General features: G+C 43.9%; 1 protein-coding gene across 1 annotated transcript; it reads left to right on the top strand.

The window, feature by feature from the left end:
* Nucleotides 1-7,199: 7,199 nt before the first annotated feature.
* LOC125528396 (protein CTR9 homolog) lies at nucleotides 7,200-14,379 on the top strand. The gene is made up of 11 exons (XM_048692878.1): nucleotides 7,200-7,445; nucleotides 8,007-8,073; nucleotides 8,224-8,415; nucleotides 9,267-9,367; nucleotides 10,644-10,730; nucleotides 10,809-10,925; nucleotides 11,016-11,079; nucleotides 11,159-11,373; nucleotides 11,520-11,604; nucleotides 14,038-14,138; nucleotides 14,230-14,379. Exons 1-11 carry the CDS (start codon nucleotides 7,305-7,307, stop codon nucleotides 14,356-14,358), a joined length of 1,299 nt encoding a protein of 432 aa, XP_048548835.1. The 5' UTR covers nucleotides 7,200-7,304; the 3' UTR covers nucleotides 14,359-14,379.
* The last annotated feature ends 98 nt before the right edge of the window (nucleotides 14,380-14,477 follow it).

Raw genomic sequence — 14,477 nt, 5'->3', positions numbered from 1 at the left:
TGATACGTCTCCGTCGTATCTATAATTTTTGATTGTTCCATGCCAATATTCTACAACTTTCATATACTTTTGGCAACTTTTTATACTATTTTTGGGACTAACATATTGATCCAGTGCCCAGTGCCAGTTCCTGTTTGTTGCATGTTTTATGTTTCGCAGAATATCCATATCAAACGGAATCCAAACGGGATAAAAACGGATGGAGAATATTTTTGGAATATTTGGAGAATTCCAGAAGAAAAATCCACGCGAGACGGTGCCCAAGGTGGCCACGAGGCAAGGGGGCGCACCTGCCCCCCTGGGCGCGCCCCTGACCCTCGTGGGCCACCCATAAGGTGGTTGATTCCCTTCTTCGGCCGCAAGAAAGCTAATTTTTGGTAAAAAAATCACGGCGAAGGTTTCAGGCCAATCGGAGTTATGGATCTCCATATATATACAAAACGGTGAAAGGGAAGCAGAAGAGAATGCATAAACAAAGAGAGACAGAGAGACAGATCCAATCTCGGAGGGGCTCTCGCCCCTCCCATGCCATGGAGGCCAAGGACCAGAGGGGAAACCCTTCTCCCATCTAGGGAGGATGTCAAGGAAGAAGAAGACGAAGAGCCCCCCTCTCCCCTTCTCTTCCGGTGGCGCGGGAATGCTGCCGTGGCCATCATCATCATCATCACCGCGATCTACACCAACACCTCTGCCATCTTCACCAACATCTCCATCACCTTCCCCCCTCTATCTACAGCGGTCCACTCTCCCGCAACCCACTATACCCTCTACTTGAACATGGTGCTTTATGCTTCATATTATTATCCAATGATGTGTTGCCATCCTATGATGTCTGAGTAGATTTTCATTGTCCTATCGGTGGTTGATGAATTGCTATGATTGATTCAATTTTCTTGTGGTTATGTTGCTTTCCTTTGGTGCGCATCATATGAGTGCATGCGTGGATCACACCCTAGGGTTAGTTGTATGTTGATAGGACTATGTATTGGAGGGCAAGGGTGACAGAAGCTTCAGCCTAGCATAGAAATTGATGCATACGGGATTGAAGGGGGTCCAATATATCTTAATGCTATGGTTGGGTTTTACCTTAATGAACGTTAGTAGTTGCGGATGCTTGCTAATAGTTCCAATCATAAGTGCATAGAATTCCATGTAAGGGATGACATGCTAGCAGTGGCCTCTCCCACATAATACTTTCTATCGGTCTAGTAAAGTAGTCAATTGCTTAGGGAAAATTTTGCAACTCCTACCACCACTTTTCCACACTCGCTATATTTACTTTATTGCTTCTTTACTTACAACATCCCCTACTTCTTATTTACGCTCTCTTTATTATCTTGCAAACCTATCCAACAACACCTACAAGGTACTTCTAGTTTCATACTTGTTCTAGGTAAAGCGAACATCAAGCGTGCGTAGAGTTGTATCGGTGGTCGATAGAACTTGAGGAATATTTGTTCTACCTTTAGCTCCTCGTTGGGTTCAACACTCTTACTTATCGAAAACTGTTGCGATCCCTTATACTTGTGGGTTATCAAGAGAGTCCTAGTCTTGTTTCCTTTGTAAGGGAATATTCCTTATGCTTTCCTTTTAAGCCGGCCTACCATAGCTTAAGCTAGCCTTCCAACCACCTACTGGGCCTCCGGGTCTTGTCGTTCCTATAACCCACTGGCCGGGTCATCAATGAGTCACCTGGCTCAGCCGGGTCATCAGTGAGTGGAGAGATCCAGAGGGGTCACTTAGTGAGTCGCCAAGTCAGGGCGGGTCACCAGTGAGTCACCAAGTCCGGCCGGGTCATATCGAAGGGTATATCCCCGACATTAGCCCCAGTTTAATTTGGATTTATCCATGTTAAACTAATCCTACAAAATAAACACAAGAACAAATTTGACAGGTTGTGCTCCGGGTTAAAAAATTCTTGTAAGCCGGCACCTGATCATCGTTAAGTCGTTGTCATTTCCTTTTTGATATCTACATGTCCATGATCTCATAGCAAATCTTCTTTGGCAGATATGTTTGAACTTTTGTCAATGCAAAAAATCTAGATACTTCTTTTGAAAAGTCCGGGTCAATAGGCCAGCTTCAGAGTCAATTTGCTGACATTGGTCTCTTGTAGAAAAATATTGTAAGAAATAATCCATTTAAGTCAACTTCCAAAGAGCGGTCTTAGAAAATTTTGGTCTTTGAAATACTCATCTGATATTCAGCCGGCTTGAAGATGCAGAAACTTGCCAAATTATGATTACCAAAACTGCCGGTTTATAAAATAGATGATGCCGAGTCATAATTGTTGCCGACACCGGGTCATGATTGTTGCAGACACCGGGTCATAATGATTAGCGATGCCTGGTCAATCAGGTTTGCTCAAAAACCGAGATTTTGAAAATATTTCTCCTTATATCCGTGTTACCTGTAGCCCCCAAGTCTTGAGCAGAGCAAAGTGATGACTTAAGGCTTGCTTCAATATAAATATTACCACTTTGAAGAAATCCATATTGTTCATCTCAATCCATGTTGTCCCCCAAGTGCCGGGTTGTCATGCTTGCAGCAACCTGGGACATGTAATTGCCTGATACCTATAAAAGCTTGTATTGTTGACAGGAGCAATTGGTAGGCCCCAAGGGCCGGCTCATTATGATGTGATGAGTAGGGTCTTTCAATGAAGCAAGTAAGAAATGACCTTGCATGAGCCCCCAAGTGTCATGGTGCATGCTTGTAGCGACATGAGACTTGCATATTTGATTTAATCTCAATTTGAATTATGTAGCCCCAAGTGCCGGGTCATAAGCCTGCAGCGACTTGGGACTATTCCTTACATTGTAGAATAAATCATATCTATTGATAATATAATAGCCATTACGCTAAAGCGACTTTGAAAACCTTATCTGTTGACAAGTAAATCCGGTGTTTTAATACCCGGCGGCTCTTGGCCGATGGCGATTTAATACGCCTCCATTGTAAGCCAGAATTTTTATAACCCGACGACTTATAGCCTTTGAGAAAATCTAGAACGGATAATCATTTTGAAGCATCAATTTTAATGAAGAGCTTGGACTTAAGCATTTATATAAGTCATAGTTCTACAAATCCTGCACAGAGTTTAAACGACATACGCCCTGGTGACTTTAATGTCAAAAGCCAGGGCAATCCAATGATCGATATGCGAATGATTCCAACAGCGCAATTCAAAATATACCGACGGCTTAAAATCCATAGCCAGGGCCTGTGCAGTAAGGGTGATAACCCAAAACTTAGAAGCCAAACCTTCCAAGTATTAATATTGTCATATGCTGGCGACTTGTCGTCGAAAGCCAGGCCGGGTTAATAGAAACCACATATATATGCTTCAGATATCAGCAAAAAGTCTCAAGACAAACCCAAAAAACTGTTTTCAAAAACTTAAGTCAAACAGAGAGAAAAATTTGAGGCTTCTGATTCGAATACGATCAATAAACCAGACCAAAGGGGTTAATCTAGGATCCGAATACGATCATGTAGCCCCCTAAGGGAGTCCTGGATTAGGGGGTCTCCGGACAGCCGGACAATATCCTTTGGCCGGACTGTTGGACTATGAAGATACGAGATTGGAGACTTCGTCCCGTGTCCGGATGGGACTCTACTTGGCGTGGAAGGCAAGCTAGGCAATAAAGATATGTATATCTCCTCCTTTGTAACCGACCTTGTGTAACCCTAGACCCTTCCGGTGTCTATATAAACCGGAGGGTTTTAGTCCGTAGGACAACATACAATCATACCATAGGCTAGCTTCTAGGGTTTAGCCTCTCGATCTCGTGGTAGATCAACTCTTGTACTACCCATATTATCAAGAATAGTCAAGCAGGATGTAGGGTTTTACCTCCATCAAGAGGGCCCGAACATGGGTAAAACATCGTGTCCCCTGCCTCCTGTTACCATCCGCCTTAGACACACAGTTCGGGACCCCCTACCCGAGATCCGCCGGTTTTGACACCGACATTGGTGCTTTCATTAAGAGTTCCTCTGTGTCGTCGCCGTTAGGCTTGATGGCTCCTTCGATCATCAATAGCGATGCAGTCCAGTGTGAGACATTTCTCCCCGGACAGATCTTTGTTTTTGGCGGCTTCGCACTGCGGGCCAACTCGCTTGGCCATCTGGAGCAGATTGAGAGTTACGCCCCTGGCCACTAGGTTAGGTTTGGAAGCTTAAACTACACGGCCGATATCCGCAGAGACTTGATCTTCGACGGATTTGAGCCCCTTCCAAGTGCGCCGCATGGTCACGATGAGCATGATTTAGCTCTGCCATCGGGTAGTATTCGGGAGATCGCGCAGGCAACCGCTCCAACCCTCAATTCGGAGCCAGTTGCACCATCCATGGACAGGTGGATGGACCCCGCCATGGAGGCCGTATCCTCAGCGGCAATCGAGCCGAGTATTGACCTTACCCCTCACAAGAGCCATGATGCCAAGCTGCCGGATCCTTCCGCAGCCACGGACTCCGAACCGCCTTCACCCATGCCTATCGAATCCGACTGGGCGCCGATCATGGAGTTTACCTCCACGGATATCTTTCAGCAGTCGCCCTTCGGCGACATACTGAACTCGTTAAGGTCTCTCTCCTTGTCAGGAGAGTCCTGGACGAACTATGTTCGGGAGGATTGGGATGCAGATGACAAAGAAATTCGCCGCCCACCCACCACCCACTTAGTAGCCACTGTCAACAATTTGACCGACATGCTCGACTTCGACTCCGAAGACATCGACGGTATGGACGACGATGCGGGAGACGAAGAGGAACCACTGCCCACAGGGCACTGGACAGCCACCTCATCATATGATATATACATGGTGGACACACCCAAAGAAGGCAACGGCGACGAGACAACGGAGGATGACCCCTCCAAGAAGCAACCCAAGCGCCGACGTCAGCGGCGCCGCTCTAAGTCTCGCCAAAGCAAAAGCGGTGACACCGGCCCAGGAGATAATAGCACTCCGGACAGTGCCGAAGACGACAACAATCCCCTCCAGTAGGATTTAGAGCAGGCGGATAGAGAAGCCAGCCCTGCCGAGAGAACGGCAGATGGAGAGGCGGAGGATGATAATTACATGCCCCCTCCGAAGACGAGGCAAGCCTTGACGACGACGAATTTGTCGTGCCAGAGGATCCCGCCAAACAAGAGCGCTTCAAGCGCAGGCTTATAGCCATGACAAATAGCCTCAAGAAAAAGCAGCAGCAACTTCAAGCTGTCAAGATTTGCTAGTTGACAGCTGGACTGAAGTCCTTGCGGCCAAGGAATATGAACTCGAATGCCCCTCCAAGAGTTACCCGAAGCGCAGGTTGCTACCCCGACAGGAGGAGGAAGCATTAAAACCTACATCCCCAGCATATGACATGGCTGATCGGCCACCTCGTGGCCGCGACAGAGAGGCATTTCAGCCAAAAGCTCAGCCCGCACCCTGACGCAACTCAAATAAAAATGTCAAGGCACGGGGAAACACGCTAGCCCTGCGAGATGTATTGGAGGACAAAGCAAAACACGCAAGATCGATCTACGGATCATGAGGGCGCGCCACCACGCGGGACGATAACCGTCATGCCGGATACAGTAAAAGTAAATCCGGCCAGGCCGAACAATGTGGACAAGACTCATTTGAGCTGCGTCGCGACATAGCCCAGTACAGAGGCGCCGCACACCCCCTATGCTTCACAGACGAAGTAATGGATCATCAAATCCCAGAGGGTTTCAAACCCGTAAATATAGAATCATACGACGGCACAACAGATCCTGCGGTATGGATCGAGGACTTCCTCCTGCACATCCACATGGCCCGCGGTGACGATCTACACGCCATCAAATACCTCCCACTTATGTTCAAGTAGAGGGTACAGCGGGTTGCGGGAGAGTGGACCGCTGTAGATAGAGGGGGGAAGGTGATGGAGATGTTGGTGAAGATGGCAGAGGTGTTGGTGTAGATCGCGGTGATGATGATGGCCCCCGGTGGCACTCCGGTGCCACCGAAAGCGAGGGGGAGAGAGAGCCCCCCTCCTTGTTCTTCTTCCTCCTTGACCTCCTCCCTAGATGGGAGAAGGGTTTCCCCTGTGGCCATGGCCTCCATGGTAAGGGAGGGGAGAGAGCCCCTCCGAGATTGGATCTGTCTCTCTGTCTCTTTCTGTTTCTGCGTTCTCTGATTCTTCCCTTTCACCGTTTCTTATATTCCCGGAGATCCGTAACTCCGATTGAGCTGAAATTTTGACACGATCTCTATCCGGAAATTAGCTTTCTTGCGGCGAAAGAAGGGCATCAACCGCCTTACGGGGTGGCCACGAGGGTCAGGGGCGCGCCTGCCTCCCCAGGGCGCGCCCCCTACCTCGTGGGCCCCTCGAGCATCGTCTCGCGTGGATTCTTCTTTCCAAAAATCATATATATTCCAAAAAAATCTCCGTCAGTTTTTATTCCATTTGGACTCCGTTTGATATGGATATTCTGCGAAACAAAAAACATGCAACAAACAGGAACTGGCACTGGGCACTGGATCAATATGCTAGTCCCAAAAATAGTATAAAAAGTTGCCAAAAGTATATGAAAGTTGTAGAATATTGGCATGGAACAATCAAAAATTATAGATACGACGGAGACGTATCAGTATTCCACCCTTAAAAGTATAATTAGCAAGCATGGTGGAAATTTCAGCTTCCGGTATCTTTCTTTTATTTGTAATAATATCTTTCATATATTTAGCATAAGGATTGGTTTTAAGCATATGAGTTAATCGCATACGCAAAAAGATAGGTCTAATCATTTCAGTAAAGCGTTCAAAATCCTCATTAGATGGTTTTATAGGAAGTCACTAATTTAGCATGTGTGAATAAAAAGATTATATGTGTTGGGGAAAAATAAATAAACAATCCTACATGGGTAATCAACAAAGTATGAGGCGGTCAACAAAAGTCTTTTTTTTAAACCTCGGCCAACAAAAGTCCAACTCTGTGAACAAGAGTCAATCCATTTTCAAAATTCAAGAACAGTTTCTAAAACAGTACATGCGTTTTTTGGTTTTCTGTAAGATTATTTATCCTTTTTAAAAAACTAATTAATAATACTCTTAAATCCGAAATAAAAAGGTTAATTTAACTGATGAAAAATCGGGAGCTGGGCCGGGCCATTACACCGCACCGCTATTCCCGTAAAAAAAGAACGCGCAGCAGTAAATGGGCCGCTGCCCAACTAGCCCCCGAGGGCGTCTGCTACTCTTCTCCTGTCATATACGATTTTCTCTCCCCTGGGCGGCGGCGAAGGGAAGGGAAGAGAGGGGAGCGACGGCGGGATGGCGAGCGTGTACATACCGGTGCAGGGGACGGAGGAGGAGGTGCGGGTGGCGCTGGACCACCTCCCCGCCGACGCCTCCGACATCCTCGACATCCTCAAGGCCGAGCAAGCTCCGCTCCACCTCTGGCTCATCATCGCGGTAGGTCCCCTCCGCTCTCAGGAGCCCAAGCTTCCCTCGCAACCCCACCTAGGTCTAGGTCTAGTTCTTCGGCGGCGCGGATGGAGCAACTTCTACGGCTAGGGTTCTGGCGGAGCCTCGCTCCCGCTGAGGCGACCCTTTTCAGCTTCGAGGCGGGCTTTCTGAGGGTTTGACCGATGCTGGTAGAATTTCTCCAAATGCGCGTGTGCGTGCGCCTGTCATTCCGTCCTCTGCTTTGCCCTGGTTGTTCAGCCGGAGCTATTTCGGCTAGGGGTGATGCTGGCGACGTTTTGGTACTGAGGATACCATCCTGATTCGTTCGGACGGATAATTTGAGTGGAAGATCTGAAGCAGAGCTTCTTGCTGAGCCAGAGTTTCATGCTCGAAATCCCAGTCCTTACACACGTGACTTGTGTTTAATCGAAGCTCTAGTCTCATGGTGAAACTTATTATACTTGCAGATACCCTGTCTCGTAATTTTTTTGGTTGTTTTCTTGTGAAATCGAACTATCCGGATTGGTACCTGTTTATCTAATTTACTTCTGAAAATTATTGTCACAGAGAGAATACTTCAAGCAAGGGAAGCTCGAACAGTTCCGGCAGATTTTAGAGGAAGGATCTGGCCCAGGTTATTTTTTTTATAACTCTTTTCCTGCACTGTAATATTATCTGAACAATCATATCACCTTTGATTATACGACACCAGTTCAATTTCTCATTGTTACTTTAAGTTTCTGCATAAATCCGCTGTTGTTGAACCATTCCCTCTCCTCTGCAGAAATCGATGATTATTATGCTGATGTGAAGTATGAGCGGATAGCTATCCTTAATGCTTTGGGTGCTTTTCATACTTTCTTGGGAAAGGCTGAGAAAGCACCACAGAAGGAAGTGCATTTCAAAGATGCGACTCAGTACTACAATAGGGCGTCGAGGATAGATGAAACTGAACCTTCTACCTGGATTGGAAGAGGTTATACCACTTCAGAACATTTCAGAGCTCTCAGATATGTTGTGGTTTATAGTTTCATGACTCTTATGTGCATCTCTTTATAGCACACTTTCATCTTTGGTTATGGTTGCGTAGCACTTCATTAACTTAAGTGTAGCATCATCTTAGATGAAGTGACCGTTTGAATTTTTGTTGTTGATAGTTTGATATTTCTGTTTAATGTTGAATGATTTGTTGTATTTGTTTGTAGCTTCTCTATCATAGAAACTCAATTTCAGAATCAGAGACATACTACAAGACATTATATAGCTCTGCCTATCTAGTTTGTGATAAACAGAAAAAATGAGTGTTTTTGTGTTCATTAGTTCACCAGAACATTGTAAATTTGAATAACACAAGATCAGCAATGTGTTTGTGAATTTTTTATAGAATATACCTAAACTGCGATGCCATGGGCCCAGTGAGGCCTGGTAGTGTTGCGGCTAGTCCCAAGTGGCTAGTTGAATTTCTGTTACAAATATCTTGTAATGCTCAGGAATGATCCAAACCCACATGGTTAACCTCTTCAGATGAAGCATGGGTGAAAGCCTAAGTGCTGCTTGGTTGGATGTTCTTTGAGTGTTATAGTCATGCAGTTTTGTTCATTTTTACATCCTTGGTTTTATTTGTTGCACCTGCTATGTATTATGTAAGTGTTGTTTTCTCATACTGGTTTATTAGACTTAGACAAGATCATACAACTGCTCTCTAGAACCTAGGAGTACTGGACTAAAGAGGGGCACTTTATCTACCAGCAAAGTGCTTTGCCATGTTGCTGTTCTGACCAGAGGAGTATGGTTTTTAACATTTTAATTATTGACGTTGCTGTCTAGGTCAACTCTGCGTGGCCAAGGGTGAGTTGCAAATGGCATCTGACTCATTCAAGATTGTTTTGGATGAGGATGGGGATAATTTCCCAGCCCTTCTTGGTCAGGTAATTTTCTTCAGGTTTCTGTAATGCTTGTTTTAAACATAAGTATATAATGTGTACTTCTGAATGACCGCAGTTTGCTTTTAGTATTAAAATACTAGATTGTAAGGGCCCGTTCGGATTCTCTCTATTAAAATACTAGATTGTAAGGGCCTGTTCGGATTCTCTCTATTAAAATACTACTCCCTCCGTCCGGAAATACTTGTCATCAAAATAAATAAAAGGGGATGTATCTAGATGTATTTTAGTTCTAGATACATCCCTTTTTGTCCATTTTGATGACAAGTATTGTCGGACGGAGGGAGTAGATTGTAAGGGCCCGTTCGGATTCTCTCCAGCTCTGCGCTCCGTTGACTCCATGGGTGAAGCCGGACAGAACGGCCCAGCTCCACGGAGCCGAGATCTAGGATCTGAGCTGACCCCTAGTACGAAACAGTGGAGCTGCTATTTCCTGGCTCCTTAGAGCGCGTTCAGTGGAGTTGGAGGAAATTACAAAAGTTTGCCACCACTAAGTGAAAAATACTGATTCATTTTAAGCCTCTCATCCGGGTTCTCCACTACCTTCTCGCTGCCCAATTCTCACCTGCGGAGTCTGCCGCTCATGGACAGTAATGACGCGGAGCTCGCACACAGGGGATAGCTGTAGACGATGATTCATTTTATGCTTCTCTCCTCGAGTTCCTCCATGACCTTCTTGCCGTCCCACTCTCGCCTGCCCTGTTCGACGAGCCATTCAATGCACAGGCTTCTAGCATCTCGTCGTCTCCATACAGTTCATTTGCCTTCCACTATGAGTGTGCTCGCGTGTGTGGGAGAGAAGAGAGGGACCACATGTGAGAAGAAGAGGCCTACCAAGGGTGTTTATGCAAAATGTTCTTTCATTCAGCTATTTCGGATGGGACCTGTGTCAAGGTGGTGGAGGTTAACGTGCCACGTCAGCAGGTCAAACATGGTCTGAGCTGTTAGGATCTGTGATGAACAACATACAGATTTTTGGGATCTGAATCTGCATTTCTGAAGTTGTAGGACTAACTTGACACCCCTCAAATAGTTATAGGATCTCTCATATATATTATACTAATGAAACTGCAACCTTCGTATGCTTGCTCTTTCACTAGAACAACTTAATCCTTATGCTTTGATGCTTATAATATGATCGATGAAGATGTAATAATTTATCGTAGGGACTAACTAAAAGAAGCCTGTGTTAATCATTATTTTTTTGACATATTTCTTATCAGTTGTTCTAATCTTCAAGTCGCAAATATTGTCAGTGCAGGCTTCTGTTTATTTCCTGATGGGTGATACGGAACAACAACACAAGAAAGCTTTGGAATGTTATAAGAACTCACTAGAACTCTATAAGGTTGGAGACAGCTCAAGTTCTTTTGACAATTCCATGATATTTTGTAGTATATGTTATAAATTTCAATCATCTTTCTAGAGAGCTCTGCGGGGATATGCAGATTGTCCTGCTGCTGTAAGGCTTGGTATAGCTTTTTGTCGATACAAACTTGGTCAGCTAGACAGGGCCCGACAAGCTTTTGATAGAGTCTTACAGGCAAGATTTTTTATCTGTCTCTTGTTTCATGTAGAATAATTGTCCCTTAAGTTGAATTCATGCTTTTATTCACTTACAATTACTTCACAGTTGGACCCTGAAAACTTTGATGCGCTAGTAGCACTTGCGATCATGGATTTGCAAACAAATGAAGGTAAATGCTCTTTACAGACAAGAAATTTCCTTCTCACCTTTTTTCTCATTATTTTCTAAGTATTGCAACTTTGCTATAGCTGGTGAAATTCGCAGTGGGATGGAGAAAATGAGAAGAGCCTTTGAAATTTATCCTTATTGCACTTTGGCACTCAACCACCTGGCCAACCATTATTTCTTTACTGGCCAGCATTTTGTGGTTGAGCAACTGAGTGAGACTGCTCTGTCTTCAAGCAGTCATGGACTACTGAAATCACAATCCTACTATAACTTAGCCAGATCATACCATAGTAAGGTGATGTACCCCATTCATATACCCATTGAATTAGTTGGGTATTATTTCACTTGGTTCTCTGTGCTGACACTTTGGATTTCCGTGTTGAGAGTCTAGTTTACAACCCTGAGCATGTGATGTATTTTTGACAATTTATCTGAATTCAGGGTGATTTTGAGACTGCTGGACGGTATTATATGGCATCTGTCAAAGAAGTCAATAAACCGCAAGACTTTGTGTTGCCATTTGTTGGTGAGTTTCTTGTTCTCATTCACATTTTTTCCTTTTTATTTATTTCATGACATTGTTCTGGTATGCAGTTTTTAGCATTTATGTACCTCCATGTTTCAAGTAGATGAAGTAGTAGTTAAATACTCGCACAATGCTATGGTCAGAAATCACCCAAATCCCTGCAAGTTAACTCCGCTGTTGTTGGGCTAATAATTTAGGGATATTTTTAATAAGGTGGAAGGGAAGGGGGAGGTGGAGAGGGAGAGGTGTATAGTAAGTAGATTGCTCCAGCAAAAAATGCTGATATTCTGGTAAAAGCTACTTAAAATATCGAAATGTTGTTTCTTAAAGATAGTACAAATGGTGAGTCAGGACAGTTTATATTTTGTGTGACTCATAATCAGCAGTAGCACTGCACGCCTCATCAACAAGCATACCTAATTAATCTCTAATGTCTAAGGCCACACTGATTTGCTAGTTCTGTCTTCTGTGTACTCCCTCCGTTCCTAAATATAAGTCTTTTTTTAGAGATTTCAATATGCACTATATACGGATGTATATAGACGTAGTTTAGAGTGTAGATTGACTCATTTTGCTTCGTATGTAGTGCATATTGGAATCTCTAAAAAGACTTATACTCCCTCCGTCCGGAAATACTTGTCATCAAAATGGATAAAAGGGGATGTATCTAGACGTATTTTAGTTCGAGATACATCTCCTTTTATCCATTTTGATGACAAGTATTTTCGGATGGAGGGAGTATACGCTAATGTGCTTAGTGTCTTTTAATTAGTTCGCTGTTAGAGCACATATCATAGTTTTTAAGACCGAACCACATAGCATAGTTATTAAGAGTAAGGGAGGCAGGGAGGGAGTGAGAGGGGGGAGGGCTTTGCATCGTCTTCTCTCTTTCATTATGCAGTTCTTTTCTGTGTGTTTGAAAGATGTTATACTCTGTACTAGGTTAGGTTCTGTGCTTTGGTTTAATCTGCTAGTGGCTGTAAGGTATTATGCTGTCATACTAAGTAAGTGTTGTGATTGAATTTGCTGTTATCTTAAGTTAGGGTCGTATCTATGAAGTCACCTCGCCATATGCTTTAACAAGTGTTATAAATTTATGAAGGGGGTCGGTTGCCATAAAATGCATTATGCCTCAAAACTATACCACATACTCCCTCCGTTCCAAATTACTCATCGCAAAAATGGATGTATCTAGAACTAAAATACATGTAGATACATCCATACCCGCGACAAGTAATTCGGAACGGAGGGAGTAGATATTTAGCTTAAAAAGGTCAGTTGCTGCTTGTGTGGTTTGTCCCTCTATTGTTGCCAGTTATCAGTGCATAGGCGTGCATCCAGCATCAACTGATAAACTACGTGCTTTGTTTCCTAAAGATAGTACAAATGGTACAACCGTAAACTGCCTAGGGGCAGGAATCACATTGTCCCTGTAAGTAGGGAGGCACCCCTCATTTGTGCTTGGACTCTTGCAAGAAAGATCAATATATTATCTGCACTTCTTGCTATTCTGTCTGCAACGAGCGTCGAGATTATTGCACATGCTGGTGTCATACGCATATCATAGTCTCGATCTCTTGATCCGCTCCCCATGCACTCTGTTTGGTCATGTAGCCGAACCAAGGTGCCACAAGTTCGTTGTTCGGTAAGTATTCACCATAGTTGCTGCATATCACGGGAACTGAACGAGAAATGATGTCGTGAGCAACATCCGATGTCGCTGACAATCGTCCGAGCACATGCCTTCATTATCGTCGACAGTCGGCCTTGTGTGTGTATGAGAACATCAAGTTGAGAGCCATGCTGCCTAAAGGAAAGGAATACAACAAGAAGTTTATTGCTCCAATATATGTACGACAAGTGAGATAAGCATCTCTGCCTGAGGCATCAAACTACTTAGTGATTGAACGGAATATGCAATCACTGATTGGGGAGCTGGTAAATCGGAAATGTAGAATGGATCACATCCCACATTGATGGGACTTATGTTTGTGATTCGAAGGGGAATCTAATATATGTGAGGTCTCTTAAACTCGTTAGTTGTGAGCCATCTCTCCGAGATGATCTCATCAGTTACTTGCGGAGGGCAAACAATCATGGATAGTATAGTAACTATGGTGGTTATGAATTGATAGAATCCTCAAGGTAAAGCAAGCACTGAGAGGTCTGATAAAAATTCTGGCAAGTTGGCCAGAGGAAACCCATGTCATTTACAGTAGGTACTCATATCTCATCATCAGTTATGTGCCTGTTGTCTTCCTATTGATTTGCTAGTTATAAATGAAATAGTGCCATCTATTTAAAATACATGATATACTTGTCTCTTAATCGATATTTCAGGTGATACTTGGGCATACCGTATTTTTTCTTCCATTTTAGAATATTTTATTGTGTATTTTGTTGCTGTTTTGTGACACTCGTGATCTGAACCAGGCCTTGGTCAAATACAATTAAAATTCGGTGACTTCAAACGTTCCTTAGCTAGCTTCGAGAAAGTGCTGGAGGTACACCCCGAAAATTGTGAAAGTTTGAAGGTAAGATGTGTTTCTAATCAAATGCTTCTATTCATTGTTCCAAAGCATTCCATTTGATTATGAATGAAATGATTTATGTTGCTTGTGCTAGGCTATTGGGAACATCTATGCAAACTTGGGTGAGAATGACAAAGCCATAGAAACCTTTAAGAAGGTTACACGGATTGATCCAAAAGATCACCAGGTAGTCATTCGTCTCTTTCTCCTTTTTAGTGAATAATTTGTAAACCATAAATTCATTGATTTTGTACAAATTGTATCACTGTCGCCTGTTACAAAAACACTACACTAACTGAACTTGTATTCACTTGGATGTTGCGGTATTGATGATTAAGGATC

This window comes from Triticum urartu, unplaced genomic scaffold (assembly GCF_003073215.2).
Source record: "Triticum urartu cultivar G1812 unplaced genomic scaffold, Tu2.1 TuUngrouped_contig_4842, whole genome shotgun sequence".
NCBI lineage: Eukaryota > Viridiplantae > Streptophyta > Magnoliopsida > Poales > Poaceae > Triticum > Triticum urartu.
The sequence above is the reverse complement of the archived record's forward strand: the minus strand, read 5'-3'. Positions and strand labels throughout refer to the sequence as shown.